The sequence below is a fragment of the Talpa occidentalis genome, unplaced genomic scaffold (assembly GCF_014898055.3).
Source record: "Talpa occidentalis isolate TD23 unplaced genomic scaffold, MPIMG_talOcc4v2.1 talOcc4.5, whole genome shotgun sequence".
NCBI classification, from domain to species: domain Eukaryota; kingdom Metazoa; phylum Chordata; class Mammalia; order Eulipotyphla; family Talpidae; genus Talpa; species Talpa occidentalis.
The window spans coordinates 76,565,720-76,585,657 of record NW_023604861.1 but is presented as its reverse complement, the minus strand read 5'-3'; the positions used below and the strand labels follow the sequence as shown (position 1 = coordinate 76,585,657).

At 36.6% G+C, this 19,938-nt stretch overlaps 2 protein-coding genes across 8 annotated transcripts in view; one reads left to right on the top strand and one right to left on the bottom strand.

Annotated features, from left to right (window-relative positions):
- VPS54 (VPS54 subunit of GARP complex) overlaps positions 1 to 13,458 on the top strand; it is a 78,924-nt gene extending 65,466 nt beyond the window's left edge. For both annotated transcript variants that reach the window (XM_037527480.1, XM_037527479.2), the window contains exons 22-23: positions 2,053 to 2,147; positions 12,823 to 13,458. In XM_037527480.1, coding sequence (XP_037383377.1) covers positions 2,053 to 2,147; positions 12,823 to 12,928 — 201 coding nt within the window. In that variant the 3' untranslated portion in view covers positions 12,929 to 13,458. The remainder of the gene's footprint in view (positions 1 to 2,052; positions 2,148 to 12,822) is intronic.
- Positions 13,459 to 14,805: 1,347 nt separating this feature from the next.
- Positions 14,806 to 19,938, bottom strand: part of UGP2 (UDP-glucose pyrophosphorylase 2) — a 46,470-nt gene continuing 41,337 nt past the window's right edge. For all 6 annotated transcript variants that reach the window (XM_037527481.2, XM_037527484.2, XM_037527483.2 and 3 more), the window contains exons 8-10: positions 19,639 to 19,881; positions 16,684 to 16,788; positions 14,806 to 15,233 (exon numbers count right to left, since the gene is read on the bottom strand). In XM_037527481.2, coding sequence (XP_037383378.1) covers positions 15,126 to 15,233; positions 16,684 to 16,788; positions 19,639 to 19,881 — 456 coding nt within the window. In that variant the 3' untranslated portion in view covers positions 14,806 to 15,125. The remainder of the gene's footprint in view (positions 15,234 to 16,683; positions 16,789 to 19,638; positions 19,882 to 19,938) is intronic.

The window sequence follows — 19,938 nt, the reverse complement described above, 5'->3', positions numbered from 1 at the left end:
AATAACTTTGCTAAATGGTCAGTATTTCTAAAGGGTAGATTTTGTATTTGTCCTTTGAATATCAGAGATCCTAGGTTCTGCTTACAACATTCAGTATATTATTTGTTTAAAGATCAGAGTTGGCATTTATCAATGCATAATAAAATGTTAGCCACTGTGATTATAATCCAAATTGAATTTAGGAGAAACTCATTTTGATTTAATAGTTTGACACATAAAGTAACTCAAGCAATATGCCTTGTAGGTAATATTTGTTAGATCATCAGTCATCTGTAGAGACCACTGACCAGGAAAAATAACAAAATGGTAGTCTCTGTCACATGTCACCTCCTTCTTACTTATGAAGTTATCCATTCTCTGTCCCTCTTACTTCCTCTAGAAAAGTAATGCAGTTCTTTTCGTTTATCAGTTACAATCCTATCCCCAACGTCCCTCTCGTCCCTCTTCTGACACTTTAAAAGTTCCAGTATTCCCGGATTGTCTCACTCATAGCAGGAATTTAGAAAATCTAAATAAGGGACCAGGAAAAAGACTAATTGCAATAAAGTAAAAATCAAAATCAACAAGCAGCTATAGACCAGAGACACACTACAGTGGGGGGCAGGGGGAGGAGAAGAGGGATTAGGGTCAGTAAAAGGGGTTATATTGTATGGGGAATATAACCAAAATGAAAATGCATACATTATGCAAAAATGAAAAATGATGTAAGAATTATATAAAATAAAATAATTCTTAAAAAAAGTTGCAAAAAAATGAATGATGTAAAAAATATATAAATAAAAAGAAAATTAAAAAAAAAAGTTCCAGTATTCCCTTTTTTCCCTAGTCCTTACCTAACTTAGCTTGTTTCCTCTGTACCAGGTGATCTCATTCAAGCCTAGTCGTAGAATGATACAATGTTATCATACAAACCTAGTTGTATAGCTAATGAACTTAATTTTCACTGGAATTTTTGCTGTTTAGATAAGGTTGTTATTTCAGTTTTTCATCAAGTGGTTGAATGCATGAAAATGATATTTGGGAGAAGGTGTCTTTCCTAGTGTCTCTTGCCTGCACTTGTTCCTGCTGGTTTCCTTCACCATGCTACCTCAGACTTCTATCCCTTACTAACTATTACCATTTTTCTTCATGTTTCCATAGGTTTTCATTAATCATAAGCACCCTTATAATTAAGTATCATCCAGCTCCTTGAGAGTTCTGTGAAGACTGAGGGGAACCATGAAATATGGAGCACCCACTAGGGTTTCTTACTTTTTATTTCTTTCTAACCAACCATTTTTTGTAAGATTCCCCCCACCTTTGATAGTCTCACCTTCTGGATTTGCTTTCTGAGTTCTAATCCTAGGGTAAGACTAACCCGCTTAGGGAGCTGGGCATACAGGTATTTTATGTGTTTATTTGCATCATCATTTAAGGGAAATTCACACTAAAACTGGACAAAGGTTAAAAGTTTGATATCAGTAGTGCCACTTGAAAATACCAGTAATTCTACAAAACTTTTCCACAGATGATCTTATAATTTTTCCCATAGAAAATATATTTTTCTACAAAATTGTTTCCATAATTTTTAGATGTTGCCCAAAGTAGTATTGGACCACTGCATGAAAATCTGCATGCAGGAACAAATTAAGGTAATTTTACCAGTTTAAAAGAATGAAGGTATCTTTATCTTCATTATAACTTTTTGTTTTCTTTGTCAAGTTCCTAGTTAATATATATCAGAATTCTCCATTTCTTTTCATTCTTTTTACCTGTCATGGTTGATCCCACTTTCATATTCTATAGAACTTCTTCCAAGGTACAGAATGACAGTACTAAGTTGTATCACTACACAAGTATCACTGAGAGAACAGGAAAAGACAGCTTTATCTAACTACAGAAAAAAAACCTATACTGAAATAATACTTTCTGAGGAGCATTTTTCAAATGTATGCCAAACAAAATTTTCTAAGGATATTTTCTCTTTCTAACACTGATCTGATATTGATAACACAGATTCTTATATCTTCTATTTAGTAGAGTGTCAAAAATATAATTTTATTTCTTTTCCAGGTGTTATTTTTAAGAATTAATGCAAGTTATAAACTCCACTTGAAAAAACAGTTATCTCATTTAAATGTGATAAATGATGGAGGACCTCAAAATGGGTATGTTTTTGCCATGGTTTTGCCACATACTCCCATATTAAATTGATTTTATTCTTTATACTGATTTTATTCTAGATTTTATTCTTTATACTGTCTTTTTCCATGATGGAGCACAAGTATGGTAAAATCAGCAAAATTTTGCCTTTCCTTCCCTCTATGGAGATCTTTTTAATCTGCCTACCTGCCTACCTATTATCTATCTATGTTAAAGTGTTTTATAAGTGATCAATTACTTAACTGATATAGAGCCACCTTGAGGCAGTGTTAGTGGGACCTCCTTAGCTTCCCCAGTATTCTTCCTTTATGCACACAGGACTCAGTGTCCTACTTTGTAGTTGTGTGACCATGTGAAAGTCACATAAACTCTGTCTCATTTGTAAAATGAGAAATAAGATCTGCCTTAAATTCCTTCAAAGGATTGCAAAAAATAATGTATATGGATATATTTTATTGTAAGCTTTTGGACAAATTGTGTTATTGGTGAAATAGTATAGTATAGTATATGGGAGAATGTAGGATTTACAATCAGAAAATTTGGGTTAAGTTCTGCTACTTACTAGTTGTATAACTATGGGCAAATCACCTTAATATTTCCTGGGTATGTTATCTATTGCATGGATTTTTAGGGACAAAATATTTTATTCCCTGTTAAAGGAGTTTCAGGCTTAAATTTCAAACTTACACGAACAAACTGAAAATTATTTTGAAGTCAGAAATTGACCTCGCTGTAAAAAAAAAAAAAAAAAAAAATTTTGCAAAAAGCAGTTTAGAAAACTTGGGACTGCTGTGTCTGTGACCAGGCTATATCTGGCAGTAATCTGATTCTTTCCCTTTATTATTATCTGGAGGTTATTTCTTTTTTAGAATTGTTATTTTTCAAAAATTTCAAAACATTCAAGTATAGTAGAGTGAATATCAAATTCTTCCCAGAGACTGTTCAAAAAAACTAATATTTTTTAAGCCTCACTTAAATCATACCTTCTGCTTTTATTCTCATAACTAAATCTAGGTTGGTGGTTTGACTTTTTTTTTCCAGATTAATAGTTCTAAACCATTCACTTATTATCTATTATTTTGTTAATATAGCTGTTTGGGGGTCAGTACAATCTTAGAAATTTTCACTCACGTACTTGGAGACACTAATTCTGTGCAAGTCAATTTATGTTTTTGAGTGATACTTTAAAAGATACAATTCCTTACAAATTAAACTCTAGACTTAAGTGAGACATACTGACAAACTGTTTATAAGGAAATTTTGTTCCTGAAATGGTTCTAAAAATGTATCTTTTTTTTTTTTTTGAGATGAAAATCCTGTAACATAAAATGATTTTTTTTTTTCATGAAATTTTGTTTTAATATAATTCTGTGACAGATAAATGCCTTCTATTGTTTTGGATCCTTTGTTTTTGAGATGTAGGATATTCCCTATAATGTCAGTCATTTGGCAAAGCTTTTGAACATGAGTGTGTGTATGTGTGCATTTGCTCAATTACCACATGTCAGGCACCATGCAAGGCTGAGGACAAAGATGAGAAAGTCTCGTTGAGACGTGCACAGGGTGGTGGGTGAGAACGTTCAGGACCGAGACAATGTAAGAAACTGGCATTTGGGCTTTATAGGAGCGTGAAGAGAGTGGCCCAAGCCAGTCTTAGGTGGGGCGAGTGAGCCACAGAAGATTCTAGAAGTGACACTAGAGCAGAGTCTTCCAGGAAGGAAAGGAGCACAGGAAGTAGAGTGTAGGGGACAAACCAGAAGGAATGTTCAGCCTAGGCAGCAAGTAGGAGGAGGAAAGGCTGGAAAGACAGGAGCCTTATCATGGTGTCCTGGCTGGGGGGTTAGAATACTGTTCTCCAAAGTTTATTTTTTTATTTTATTTTATTTTTTTTCCATTTTTTAAAATTTTAACATTTTTTACATTTTTTAGACAATATTTGCTTCCCCCCACCCCCTCAGATTGAGTCCCCATAGAATCTCCTTCCCCAAGGTACCCAAACACCATCACCTCAGTCCCCTATGCTCCTCCCTCTCACTCCTCTCCCTCTTCCTCCCCTGCAGTATGTCTCTGGTTTATAATTGTCTGTTTTTGCTTTGTTGTGTTTTGTACTGTTACTATTTTTTTTACATTGATGTTTTATTTGGTTCCCCTATATTCCTGTTACAAGTGAAACCATCTGGTATTTTTCTTTTTCCTTCTGGCTTATTTCACTGAGCACAATTCCTTCTAGAAGGAATTTTGCTGCAAATGACATGAGTTTATCTTTTTTGATTGCTGAATAATATTCCATTGTGTATATATACCACATCTTCTTGATCCAGTCATCTATTTTTGGGCATTTGGGTTGTTTCCAGGTTTTACCTATTGTAAATACTGCTGCAATAAACATAGGTGTACAGGTACTCTTTTGAATCACTGTTTTTGTGTCCTTTGGGTAGATCCCTAGGAGTGGCATTGCCAGATCGTATGGTAGCTCCATTTTTAGTAGACTGAGGAACCTCCAGACAGCTTTCTACAATGGTTGGACCAGTTTGCATTCCCACCAGCAATGTAGGAGAGTTCCTTTTTCACCACATTCTTGCCAACGTTTGTTGTTGCTAGTTTTTTTAATATGTGCCATTCTTACTGGTGTAAGGTGGTATCTCAGTGTGGTTTTGATTTGCGTTTCTCTGACTATAAGGGATGTTGAACATTTTTTCATATGCCTGTTGGCCATTTGCATTTCCTCTTTGGAGAAATGTCTTTTGAGTTCTTCTGCCCATTTCTTGACTGGATTGTTTATTTTGTTTTTGTTGAGCCGTGTGAGTTCTTTGTATATCATTGTGATCAGTTCCTTATCAGTTGGATGGAGTTTAAAGATTTTTTTCCCAATCAGTGGGGTGTCTCTCAGTTTTGGTTAATGTCTTTTTTGCTGTGCAGAAGCTTTTCAGTTTGATGTAATCCCAGGTGTTTATCTTTGTCTTCACTATCACTGCTTTGGGTGATGAGTCTTTAAAGATGTTTTTGAGATGTATGTCTTATAGTGTTTTACCTATATTTTCTTCTATATATTTTATGGTTTCAGGTCTTATGTCCAGTTCTTTTATCCATTTTGAGTTGATTTTTGTGCACAGTGAGAGGTAGTGGTCTAGTTTCATTTTTTTGCATGTGGAGGTCCAGTTTTCCCAGCATCATTTATTGAACAAACTGTCCGTGTTCCAGTGCATGTTCTTTGCTCCTTTATCAGAGATTAGTTGTTCATATAAGTGTGGCTTTATTTCTGGGCTCTCTATTCAATTCCATTGGTCTGTGTGTCTGGTTTTGTTCCAATACCAAACTGTTTTAATTATTATGGCTTTGTAGTATAGACTGAAGTTTGGAAGTGTGATACCTCCTTTCTCCTTTGTTTTCATTAATAGGGCTTTGGCTATTCGTGGTTTTTTGTGGTTCCATATGAATTTCATCAATATTTGATCTATTTCTTTGAAGAATGTCATTGGGATTTTTATTGAAATAGCATTGAATCTGTATATTGCTTTTGGGAGGATGGCCATTTTAATAATGTTGATTCTTCCAGTCTGTAAGCAGGGGATGTCTTTCCATTTCTTTGTGTCTTCTTCAATTTCTTTTAACAGTGTTTTATAATTTTCTTTGTATAGGTCTTTCACCTCTTTTGTTAGGTTTATTCCCAAGTATTTGATTTTTTTGGTTTCAATTATGAAAGAGATTTTTTATTTTGATTTCTTCTTCCAATTGACTGTGTATAGGAAGGCTACTGATTTTTGTGTGTTGATTTTGTCTCCTGCTACTTTACTGAACTGGTTGATTATTTTGAGTAGTTTTTCTGTGGAGTTCTTAGGGTTCTTTATGTATATCATCATATTGTCTGCAAATAGTGATAGTTTTACTTCTTCTTTCCCTATCTGGATTCCTTGTATGTCTTTCTCTTGTCTTATTGCCCTGGTTAGGACCTCCTGTATTATTTTGAAGAGCTGTGGTGAGAGAGGACATCCTTGTCTTGTTCCTGACCTTAAAGGAAAGGCCTTCAGCTTTCCACCATTGAGAATAATGTTGGCAGTGGGTTTGTCGTATATGGCTTTTATCATGTAAGGTATGTTCTTTCTATCCTGAGAATTTCAAGGGGCTTCATCATAAATGGATGTTGTACTTTGTCGAATGCTTTCTCAGCATCTATTGATATGATCATATGGTTTTTATTTTTCTTTTTGTTGATGTATTGGATTACGCTTATCGATTTTCATATGTTGAACCATCCTTGTGCCCCTGGGATGAATCCCAGGTGTACTATCTCTTTGATGCATTGTTGGATTCTGTTGGCAAGGATTTTGTTGAGGATTTTTACATCAGTGTTCATTAGGGAGATTGGTCTGTAATTTTTTTTTTTTTTTTTTTGTGCTGTCTTTGTTGGGTTTTGGTATTAGTGTAATGTTGGCTTTGTAGAACGTATTTGGTAGTATTCCTTCTTTTTCAATTTTTTGAAAGAGTTTGTGTAGGATAGGCACTAATTCACTGCTGAACGTTTGGTAGAACTCATTTGTGAAGCCATCTGGGCCTGGGCTTTTGTTTTTGGGGAGTGCTTTGATTACTGCCTCAATTTCGCTGCTTGTAATTAGTCTGTTTAGTTTTTCTATTTCTTCTTTGTCCAGTTTTGGATGATTATATCATTCTAGGAATTTGTCCATCTCTTCTAGGTTGTTGAGTTTGTTTGCATATAGGTGTTCATAGTAATGTCTGATTATTCTTTTGATTTCTAGTGAGTCTGTTGTGATTTCTTCTCTTTCATTTATAATCCTGTTTATATGTGTTTTCTCCCATTTTTTCTTTGTGAGCCTGGCTAGAGGTTTGTCTATTTTGTTTATTTTTTCAAAGAACCAGCTTTTGGTTTCATTGATCTTTTGGATTATTTAATTTCCAATTCATTAATTTCTGCTTTGATTTTTATTATTTCCTTTCATCTACTGGCTTTAGGGTTTTTTTGTTGTTCTTTTTCTAGCTCTTGGAGAGATGAGATTAGGTTGTTTCTTTGAGTTCTTTCTTGTTTGTTGATGTGAGCCTGAATTGCTATATATTTTCCTCTTATTACTGCTTCTGCTACCTCCCATACATTCTGGAAAATGGTCTCTTCCTTGTCATTCAACTCAAAGTATTTTTTAATTTCTTCTTTGATCCCCTCATTAGTCCAGTGGTCTCCCAGTAGTGTGGATTTCAATCTCCATGAAATGGGAGGGTTCCTTGTTTTCTTTTCATGATTTATTTCTAGCTTGATGCCTTTATGATCGGAGAAGATAGTTGGGATGATTTTGATCTTCTTGTATCTGTTCATGTTTGTCTTGTGGCCCAGTATGTTATAGATTCTGGAGAATGATCCACGTGCACTTGAGAAAAATGTATGCTCGGATTTTTTGGTGCAGTGTCCTATAGATGTCTGTTAAGTCCATGAGTTCTATGTCTTTATTTAGGGCTCTACTGTCTTTGTTTATTTTTTGTCTCGTTGATCTGTCCATTGGTGAGAGTGGGGTGTTGAAGTCTCCCACTATATATGTATTTTCTTTAATGTCTTTTCAGAGCTTGTAATAATTGTCTAATATATTTTGGTGCCCTTCATTTGGTGAGTATAAGTTGATGAGTATTATATCTTCCTGATGTATTGTCTCCTTGATCATAATGTAGTGTCTGTCTATGTCTCTTTTTAGCTTTTTTAATTTGAAGTCTATTTCATCTGATATAAGTATGGCTGTTCCTGCCTTCTTTTTTGGTCCATTTGCTTGTAGGATTGTTTCCCAACCTTTTACTTTCAGCCTGTGTTTATCTTTTGTGGTTAAATGTGTTTCCTGGAGACAGCAGAAAGTTGGATTTTGTTTTTTAATCCAGCCTGCTACTCTGTGTCTTTTTATTGATGAGTTTTATCCATTTACATTGATGTGTTGGCATCTATTGCCAACATAATATTGATATGTTGGCATCTATGTTTGCTATTTTGTTTGCCTTTTTTGTGATTTTATTCCTTGCTTTATTCTGTTCTTGTTCATTCCTTTGTTGGTTTTGGCTTTAGGACCTCTTGTAGAATTTTTTGGAGTGGAGGTTTACTTGTAATGAATTTCTGGAGTTTGTGTGAGAAGGTCCATATTTTTTCTTCGTAGAGGAAGGAAAGCTTTGCAGGGTAAAGTTTTCTTGGTTGGCATTTGTTGTCTTGAAGTTTGCTGAATATGTTACTCCTTCCTCTTCTTGCCCATAATGTTTCTTCGGAGAAGTCTGAAGTTAACCTGATTGGTTTTCACTTATAAGTTATCTGTTTCTTCCCCCTTGACAGTTTCATTATTTTTTCCTTGTCTTGGACTCTTGCAAGCTTTACTATTAGGTGTCTTGCTGTGGTTTTCTTTTTCATTGTGGTAATTGGGAGTTCTTGCTTCTTGTATGTCTATATTCGTCTCCTTTTTCATGCTTGGGAAGTTTTCTTCAATTATCTCTTTGAATAATTTCTCAGTTCCTTTGTCTCTCTCCTCACTTTCTGGAATGCCTATAACTCTTGCATTTCCTCTCTTCATGGAGTCTGATAATTGTCTAAGAGTATTCTATACTGCTTCATATTCATTTCTCTCTCCTTTTCTCTTTTGGCTTGTTTTATTTCTGTATCTTCGATAGTACTGATCTGTTCTTCCATTTCATCGATTCTATTTTCATGGCTTTTCCCAGAGTTCTTTATCTCCTCTAGTAATCTTTTAATCTCCTGCGTTTTTTTTCTTTCTTAAGGTCTCAATTTCATTCTTCAGTTCATTGATTATTTGTCTCAAATCATTTTTTTTTTGTTTTCTTTCTGCTTTTTAATCATAATGATTATTAATTCTCTATCTGATAGGCCGAGAAGTTTTTCAGTGTCATTGTTGAGCTCTGGTGACTGTATCTTTGTGGTTTGTCCTCCTGCGGGCTTGCTTAGTTATTTATATTTTTGTTTGCTTTCTAATTAGTTCTCTGCGTTGGGACATTGTGCCACTGGTGTTGGCAGGCATCTCTTTGGAGTGCTGCTTTAGGGGTCTCAGAAACTGTTTACCAGACTGAGACCAGCACTGGTAGGCCAAAACTCCACCAGGGTGTTGATGCTTTGTTGCTGGGCACTAATTTACGGTTCCCTCCCTCTGTATTTACTCAGTTCAGAGAGGAAATCAGCTAGTTGTTAATTTTGATCCCACAGCTGTATGGATTCCATGCCCTGAATTCTGCACTCTAAGTCTCAGTTCCAGGGCTATCAGGTCCAAAACACTGGCTGTCACCTTGTGCAGTGCCCGCTGCTATGGCGCTTCCCACACCCCGGATCCTGCGCCTGGCTCTCAGTTCCAGGATGGGGTCTTACTCCACGCCTTATTTCCCACCTTACCCTGGTTTGCGTGTCCCACCCTCTCTCAGAGCCTGAGGGTGTTTTTGGGAATCCCTGGTTTCCAGCTATCAGGATTTGGTGATTTTTCTTCCTGGTCAGTAGGTGGCGCCAGAGATCTTTATTAGTGTCCTTCCAGAACTGTTTCTCTTTCCCGTGGGTGGGTGGAACAGAGTGGGAGTGGCGTAGAGAGCCTCAATGGCATGGGGGTTGCTGTGTCTGCCTTGTGCCCCACTGTCGTTGGGATCCCACGCCCCTAATTTTGTGCCCCGGGTCTCAGTTCCAAAGCCCTCAGATCCAGGACTTGGGCTGTAGCCCAGTTCAGTGTCCGCAGAAATGGCACCTTTTGCACCCCGCTCCCAAGTCCGGGCGCCTGGTTTCTGATTACTTAGTGAGGGACATTCACCTCAATGAGAGCTCCCATGCTTCTCCCTGCAAGCCTAGGTCGCAGACGCGGGGACCTGCGCAGCTGCCATCCGTGTATGATTTTCAAGCGAGCTGCTTTTTCCCACAAGCTTACCGGCTGGCCTTGGGCTATTTGTGGGTCTCTGGGAGTCTTTGTTCTCTAATGGCGCCTGGAGCAATTTGCTCACCTCCTCAGCAATTCCTGCACTGTTCTCCACAGTTCCAGCTCACAGGGTGCGGGGTGCCTGAAATTGTTCCTTTCCACTCACAGTCCTGTTTGATGCGTAGTTTGTTCTTATTGGTTGTTTTAGTTTTGCTGTTGTTGTTGTTGTTTTCCTCCTTTCTGTTGGTCAGAGTGCCGACTTTGTGGGAGGGGGAGGGTAGGTAGCAGGGTTCTGAGCTTTCCTCCCTTCTAGTCTCTTTTATGGCAACTTTCTTCTTTGGGCAATTTGCCAGTCTCCCGTTTCTCTCCCATGTCCCAGTTCTCACAGGGACCTGCCGCTTTTCCTCCCTATTCACTTTTTTTTTTTTTATGGGAGGTCTTACTCGCAGCGTTTTCCCCCCCCGCCATGTTGATTCTGTCCATAAAGTGGTTTTAAAAATCAACAATTTAGTGGCCCTTGCATACTCACAGTTGTGCATCCACCACCTCTACCTATTGATAGTTCAACAGATTTTCACTACTCCAAGAAATCCTGTACCCACTAAGCAGTTTGTCCCTTTTCCTCTTAGCCCTGTACTTTTCCAATGAATTTTCTGTATTTTAAGTTATTTAAAACAGACATAAAAAGAATAAAATACTTGAATTCCTGCTACTGAGAATTGATCATAAACATTTTTCAGTTTTACTTGAAAAATATGAAAAACATGGCATTTTGAATGAAGCTGAAGTACCCCTTTCACCCCAACTCCAGTTCCATTCACTTTTCCCTAATCTTTAGACAATATTTTTAGTAAGTTTAGTCTACATCCTTCAACTCTTATTTATTATCTTTATATCTAAGGAAAATGTGTGGTTCTATTTTATAAATTTGTTTACTTACATGGTACTTTGTAGCTTTTTTCCACTGAATTGATTTCTCTGTTGACACAGATGTTGCCCTTTCTTTGACTGCTGTGGTGTATTCTCTCACATGAAAAACCATGTTAATGTATACATTTCCCCTAGTGACAGATTTCAAGGTTATATTACTTTTCCCCCCAATACAAACACGCTGTAGTGAACATCCCTATACTTGTTTAGGGCGTGATCAGATCACAAGTACATTCCCACTTTACTAGTTATTGTCAGAATGTTCTCCAAAGTGGCTGTTCCAAGTTTATACTTCCACCATTTCCCCACATTTTGCCAACATTTGCTGTTAAAGTTTTCATTGTTGCTCATGCCGGGAGACAATATCTTGTTTTGATTTGCATTTCCTGATGTTTGTCATCGTTTCATGTTTATTGGTCATTCAGATTTTCTCATCTTTCCCTGTTTGTGTTCTTTCCCTGTTTTTCTCTTGGTTGTTTTTATCTTAATTGTACATGCTCTCATGGTTATATATGCTTTTCTTTTGTGTTCTTTTGTCAATTTTTTTTCAATTTTCATGTAAACATACACTTTCTATTGAACTGTAAACAGTGTGTCTATTAAATATAACTTGATATTTTTAAATGGAGATTTATGTTAATTTTGTTTAATTTTTAATGTGGGGAGCTTGCCTTAGAAAGGATTTGCTTTGAACTGTTGCTGTCAGTTCAGTATACTTACTGACCACATTTTTCACAGAAAGTATAGTGTAAATTAAACTTTTCAAAAGACACCCTGAATGAGTTGCAGATGAAAAATACGGTCCTTACTAAACTGTCATGTGAAAACAGGTGAAACTTCAAGTACCTAAGTCCAAAGGTATTTACAAATTAGAACATTTATAAATTAGACTGAATATTAAGGTTGCTTACAACACGTTTACCCCCATGTAGTCCAGCAACCTAGAATTTATATATTCATTAAAAAACTGAAGTCAGAGTACTTCTTCTCTATTAAAAACTACTAAATAAATCAGTCTCCTATTTGTTTCTCTCTGGGCCACATCCATCAAAATATACATCTAATTTGCCAGTTTCTAAACCTGACAGCTCCTATTTTTTATGAATGGGGTGTTGATATTTCTGTTTATCTTAGCATTCTTTCTGGGAGTATTCTTTCAGGTGTATGTGACGTCTCTCTACTCAAAAGTATAATTCTTTCCTTTTTCATCAAGTGTTAATATAATTATCATAATCAAACTTCATTTCCAGTATTACTTAAACTTGAATTCCCAGCCTTCATTTAACTCCTTGGGATGACATACAGAAACCTTGTCTTTCCCTTAATTACACTTGTCACATGTATGTATACTTTAATGACAATTAACAAATATCTTAAACTATTTTTCTGTTTGATGCTGTTTTAAGCAGTTATATTGGGCACAATTACAAGACTATCTCCAAACTGTGTTGGTTTATTCCTTTTCAAAATGCTTGTTGCAATAGAACATTAAATGGTCTAACTATGTGGTAACAGGAATCCTGCTAAGGGGAATCTTCACATTTGGTCCCTAAGAAATCTGAATTACAAATAATAATTTAGCAATGATGGTAGGGCTCTGATTCTGTAAGCATTGCTACTTTAATCATCTGAATAGAAAGTGGGAGCTTTACTGATTGTAGAACTAAAGCTACCAGACGGGAGGAGAAGGGAAGGAGCCCTTAGGACCATGTAGAGGAATACTGGTGCTCTGGTGGTAGGCATGGCAGGTTAAACATACATTTGAAGAGGTGTGAACCTGTACCCCTAAAACATATACAGTATTGTAATCTGTTACTTCAAAGTAATTTTTTTAAGTGTGAGATTTAAAACTAATTTTCTCTTCAATGTTTAGGTTGGTCACAGCAGATGTAGCTTTTTACACTGGAAATCTTCAAGCCTTAAAAGGCCTTAAAGATTTGGACCTAAATATGGCTGAGATCTGGGAACAGAAGAGGTGATATGACATACAGGAAAATTGGGTACTTCATCTGACCATGGGATGTGTATGTTTGTGAAGAAAATATGGATGCCTGTGATTCAAGAACTGAACCTGGAACCCAAAGTGGGGTGGGGTAAGGGGAAAAGGAAAGTATCAGTGTTGGGAAACTGGGATTCAGTGGGATCTACAAGGAATGCCATTTCTGTGCTTCCTTCAGTGAGGAGTAACTGATCAGGTGTCTAACATTTTTCATTCTCTCTGGAAACAGACTCAGGTTTCTTTGGACCAAATCCAAAAGAACACATAGCTGTAACACAGCTGTAGTTGACTAGAATGCTCTGTATACTTTATATTAAAAAATGCTTTGCATTTCTTCCAGTGCAATGAAATTCATATGGTGTCCCACCTTATTTAATGATGGTACAATTTAAAATATTAAAATCTTAGTCAACCTCTGTAGAAAGTTTTCTCTATGAAAGTAAAGCTGTTTGAAAAATTATTTTTTTACAGATCTTTCTATAAAAAATAAACATCTTTTGATTGCTTGGATTTAGAAATTCAGTTTTTGTTTTAGTGAACAATGTCGAATTTGAGGCTTTGTGTGTCTTGTAGTCAATCTTTCTACTACCATCATATGTTAACTGGGGAAAGCCTTCAGAACAGTCTAAATACTTGAAAGGCTCATCACAAAGATTTTGGCATTTATTTATGCACCTTCGAATAAAAATAATTTTCAGAAGTGTTATGTGAAAGGCTATATAGGTCAATGACTATTTTTATAAAAGTATCTATGAAGCGTTGGTGAATTTTGGCAGGGGGGGCTTTTTATTTCTAGCAAAGGTAAGAATACTTAATCATGTATTCTGCCTGTTCATGAGTTCTCATTTTAACATTTAGATAACATGAAGTGTGGGCCCCTTGTGTTCTTGTTTTTAAGTTACTTTGGGTGTGTATATGAACAAAGACCAGGGAGAAACAGTACTTCTAAAATATAAGTTGCTATGTTGGGCCAGAAACACAAGATGATAAGTAGTTACTTAAAGACTTTTATAATACCTACCTTCAAGATTAGAATAAGCAGCACTCTACAAATGAAAGTGCCTGTGCCTCACTTCACACCAGGAATCTGCCTAACCCTGTCAGAGTGCCTAACCCTGTGGTGATAATGTACTATGAAACAGTCTTATTTTGTGCTCTTTGGTTTCCTAAAAGGAAAGCCTGGGTGTTTTCTTTCCTTTATCATTACAGAGGTATGTCATTGGTTCTTAAACTGTCTAAAATAAAGCTGTAAAAAATTACCAGACTTTAAAAGACAACTTTTTTTTAATAGTATGCAGTAAACTTTAAGCAAGCAGCCTACCTATGCAAGTATGGAAGAAGTGGAAAATGTGATTCTTAATGAAAAGGCACCAGTTGAACTACCAGCAGACCTGACTTAGAAGGTTGTCCATAATATTTTTCAGAGACAACAGCAAGTCTCAAGAAATGAAACGTGAAAGAAAGAGAACTTTTTATAAAGATATAAACCCGCCCACTATACTAGAGAAAAAGGATGTGAAAGAAATGCCCCCTACCTCAGCCTATGCCATCCCCTTCAGCTTAGAAAAGAAACACCACTTTGTTTCAATAAATGGAGAGTCTGTGGAAAACATGGCAGGCATCCCAGCTTTAGAATTAGATGAAAGGTACTGAATAGCTTCAAGTTTAATTCCTATAAAAATAATGATATGGTTAAGATTCTTAGAAATGCAAAAACTGGATTTATTAGGTAATTGGGCAATGAGTAAATATTTCAAGAGCAAATCTTCCAACTGATATAGTAATTTTAGCAAAAGTAAACCATTTCATTTCACCATTTCATAAAGTTAGCATTGAAAGGTATAAGTGTACACGTACTGCTTCACAGCTTTATTTTTGAAAACATGAGCAATTCAAAGTGACCATCATCGAGGCCTCTGTTAGATCTTCCAGCAGAGTTGCCCCAGTTTTAAGATTCAACGATATTGCACTTTAAGATGAACTTTTAGGATCCTCTTCAAAGAAGAAAAATATTGCTTCCATCTGTGCTTTTCTTAAACTAAAAGCATACTGCAGAAAATTTTAAAAATTAACACTGCAGGGTACAGTAACATAGTAAAGTACCTGCCTATTTTAGAACATTTCATTGTAAGAAACTAGCCCCAAATTAGTATAAAGTGCACACAGTATTTTTCATTTCAGTGGTCCAATATACGAAGATTCCCAGATACAATCTTGTTCTCTAATACTGCTCCAGGTGGGATGTCAATTCTATCACCATGGTTTGCGATGATGATAACTGTTCCCTAAGTGGGGGTGGGGAAAAAAAGGTAAGCGTATACTTGAAACTGCAGCTGAGATACAATTTATTTTATTATATTTATCGAGTTTATGTAGCATTCCATTTATAGCAAAGTAATTATAAATAATATTAAAAGTGAAAAACAGGGGCCTCCCTGGTGGTGCAAGGGGTTAAGACACACCACTATGAAGCTATCCGTGGCTACTGCAGCACGAGTTGGATCCCCGACCAGGGAGGTGATCCACATGGAGTAGCAGACCTCTGCTCACTCGCCCGCTGCTTCCCTCAGCAGTGTATTTCAGTCAGTCTGCCTGTTCTGTTCCCCACTCTGTCTCTGGTGAATCCTCTCACCCTCCACACTTCTGGCCTGTACCCCAGTTCTTGTATGCATAAATAAATAAATCTTTAAAAAAAAATAAAATGTTTAAAAAAAAGTGAAAAATAAAGAATATCTTAAAGAAAATCGTCTTTCTGTTAACAATAGGTCTTTCTGTAACAGTCCTGGCAGCAGTTCTAGATTCCTTGCTTCCTTAGCAGACAGAGGTGGTACCGAGAATAGGAAGTGGACCCAATGCCACAGCACGGTTGGTCCTTTCAAGGAACTACTTGCAAGGTCACCATCATTATCCAGCCTTCTCAAAGAAACCAAATGGTGCTTGGTTTATATTTATATATATCTGTTTGGGTGTTTATATATATATATATATATATATATATATATATATATATATATATAGACAGAGAACAGTTTACTGATATATTTTGCATGTCTTAAGTAAGACTATTTAGATGAGGCCATATTGGCAATAAAGTTTTATATATATATATATTTTTTTTTTTCCAAGCTCTTCATTTAAGTAGTTTTAACAGGAGGCATATGACATCTAGGTATGGATTTTTAAAAAAATACTTGATTAGAAAGAAACTGTTGGATCTTTGGTTCTAATGCTTTAATACTTATATCCATAGCCCTTCCTCTTTGTTATGCTAGGCTGGACTAATACTCAGAGTACCCAAGTACTACAGTAATGTGAAAAAATAATCTTTATACTGATAACAGATTACTTTAACACAAATAGATTACATCCAGTATAAATAAGTTGTCTTTTTCTCCATTCAGATCCAAATAGTCATCTTGAGTGAGAGCCAATGCTATTTTAACAACTGTCATATTTCAATAAAATTGTAGTAGTTCAATTACTAGTGTTTTCTTTCCATTTGAATGCTATATTCCACAACATTCCTATATACAACAATTATAATTGATTTTAACTGTGTTGTATATCTCTGGAAGACAGTATTAAACCTAAATAGTATGGTAAATTACTTGTTAAAAAATGTGTATAAACAACTGGTAAAGACTAAAAACTATTACTTAAATAAACATAGATTAAGGACTAAAATGAAACCTGTTTTGTGAAGTGGTAATAACTGTAATTTTCATCATAGCATACCTTTAAAGAAACATTTTTGCCAAATGTGACATCTCCTGAAACTGTGAGGTGATCCAATTCAAGCATATCTGGTATACTTTCAAATCTCCTTAGATAATCCTGAACCTGAAAAGAAAAAAGAAACATGTAAATTGTTTCAAAAGTGGATTAATAAATCTTTGGGGAAAAAAGATTAATAAGATAATTTTTTAGAAAGGTTTAGTTTTTTTATGCATGCAAGAACTGGGATCTAGGCTAGAGGTATGGGGGCGGTGAGAGCATTAATCAGAGACAGATTAGGGAGCAGACAGGCAGATCTACTGAAATATACTGCTGAGGGGAACAGAGGCTGAGACAGAAGAAGTCTGCTGCACCATGTGGGTCAGCTCCCTGGCGAGGGATCGAACTCATGCTGCAGTGGCTGGCACTAGCTTGACAGCGCTGAGATTTAACCCCTGTGCCACCAGGGAGGCCCACAAGATAATGGAACTGTAAAAACATTTTATAGCCAAGCTCAGAGCCTTTATGAAACAAAGCTATTTAGCACCATATAGGTAGATCCTATACAGAGAGACCAGGAGATATTAACACTGACCCTAAAATCAAGTGATTACAATATTGCTAAGCACTTCAGACAAAAATAAATGAATTAAAAGTGAAAAAATAACCAACCAACATGCTAAGAGACAGATGTGTAGTTCAAATAATCTGGAGTTAGTTGGAAAAAGAAAGATCATTATGGTTTAAAGCAAGCTAGACCAGAGCTGGACTTTGTAGGATAAGGAGATTTAATAAGAAAATTATATTTTGGAAAGATAACAGCACAAATTATTTAATTTCAGGCTCTAGGAATTTTCCCATATGGCATTTACTATTTTGCTGAGAATAACAGACTAAGAAAACTTCCAATGGTTTCCACCACTTGTCTCCTAGCTCATTATTCTGTCCCTACTACTACAATTTAAGGGCAACTGTTCTGATGGCTTGTTCAAGAGAATTGTGCAGTGAATTCTCCTTTTCCCTCATGATTGCATTGATTCCCATCAACATATAAACATGCTATAAATCCATCTTTGAAAAGCAAAGAAACCTCAAGACTTATATAAATTGTCTATATCAACATCTCTAATTTCTATTCTCTCGTGAATCCATTCCAGTGAGGCTCCAAAATCTCTATATTGACAAACCTAATGGTGAATTCTCATTCATCTTACTTGAACTGGCAAGAGCACCTGACACAAATAATCACTCCCTCTTTCTTGAAACATTTTCTTCATTTTGCCTTTCAGGACAGACACATTCATAGTTTCCTACCCAATTTCTCACCTGCAACTCCTCTGTCATCTTTGCCACATCTTCTAACTCATCCTTTTCTCCCTAGACACTGGAGTACCTCAGGGGCTCCATTCTGGATTTCCAGTGAGTGCCACTCACTCCTCAGGTGGTCTTTAAGGGTTTGCAAGCCAGGTATAAACTAACAATTTTCAAATTACCAATCTCACCTGAATCTTTGTTCTGTGCTCCAGACTCTAGAGTCAACTTCTACAATAATAAGTAGAGTACCTGCAAAACTTAATTCCCAACCTACTCTATTCAAGCATTCCCTCATCTTAATATAATAAATGGCAATTCCAGGCTTTCTGGTGCACAGGCCTAAAACTTTGAGATAGCCTTACTCCTTTCTCCTTAACTTTCCCTCCTGTCTTTTCCAACAGCAAATCCTATAGGTATAACTTTCATCTCTGTTCACAGCTCTCCAATGGTAGCTTCCTTATCAGGAAAAAACCCCACTCCCAATACTCACAATGTTCTGCATAATCAATTATCTCTGCCCCCTCACCTGCTTTCTGATCAATTATCCCTACCCCCTCACCTGCTCCAGCCACACTGCTTTTTAATGTCCCCAAAATGTTCTTCCTCGGAGCAACTAGCCATTGGCCTACTCAGCCACCTCACATTGGGGCAGATAAAGTTCTTAACTCTTGTAGGGTGTGGAAGAGGCTATGAAGAATGAGAAGGAAGTGAAAGGAGAGTGACGCTGGGTAGAAAAACAATTGCCCATTCCACCTCAGGTTGTATGAAGCCAATGGGTACTTCTATGCCAGTATTTTCCTTGCCTACCAGGTTAATGAGAGAGGCACCGCAGAACAGGGAGATTCCTAAAATGCCTGATGCTGTCTTACAAGTCTCAGCCCAGTCGTAGGACCCAGAATCATCCCCCATTAATATGTAAGGCAGTACACACATCCCCACCAGATGGCGCTAAACCACGACCAGAAGTAGACGTGGATGGCTAGTAGGACCTTACAAGCCAGCCACAATGGCTCCCAAAATTCATTTCACTGAATTTTGACTAAGTTACTTGGACTCCACTTACTATGTTAGGGTTGGGTTTTACTAGCCATGCCTTCTGTCTGGAACACTTTCTGCCCAACTGGTGAACTCAATTTCTCAGTAAGGCCGTTCACTGGCCACCCCATGTAGAATTACACTACCACCTCTACCACCCCACTTACACATTCCCTATTTTTGTTTTATTTTCCATTTTATATCACTTGGCACACTGTACATTTCATTTATTTATATTACTGTCTTTTCCCACTAAGATATCCTTGAAGGTAAGAATTTTAGTCTGCTTAATTTACTGTTAAAAATATAGCATCTAAAACACAGCCCAGATCATGGAAGGGGCTCAATAAATACTTGCTAGACCAGAAAATTCTTCCACTGATGAAAGCAGTGCTGGTCTTAGAAAATACATAAAACATCCCCAGATGTAAACATTGTTCCCTATACAGTCAGGTTTCAAAAGTGAGCCACATCTTTTTCTTCCATGGTCAATTCCCTTTTAAAAGACATCAAAGGTTAGTAGTGGAGCTGTAATTAGCCTCCAATTCACATGTCTATCATTTCTTTATAATTACACACTTAAGAAATACAAATTCATGTAGATATCACAGCTTTATAATTACATACCTTTGTAAAAGAACTTCCTAATTTAACTAAGGGCACTGTAGGAAATTCCCGTTTTTCACTCATTGTCAGAGATCCTGCATTAAGGCTGTAGAGGTTTGACATCACAAGTAAAAGATCTGATGTGGTTTTGACAGGCAGAAAACGGCTCCTAGGAACATTAATACCTAGAGAGTTCTCAAAACTTTTAATGGCGGCTCCAACAGCAGTTTCTAACTGAATGACATTCAGGCCTCCATCCAAAGTCTACAGGAAAGGGATGAGGGGGGAGAGAGAAACAGGTTTTAGGTACATACAACTTAA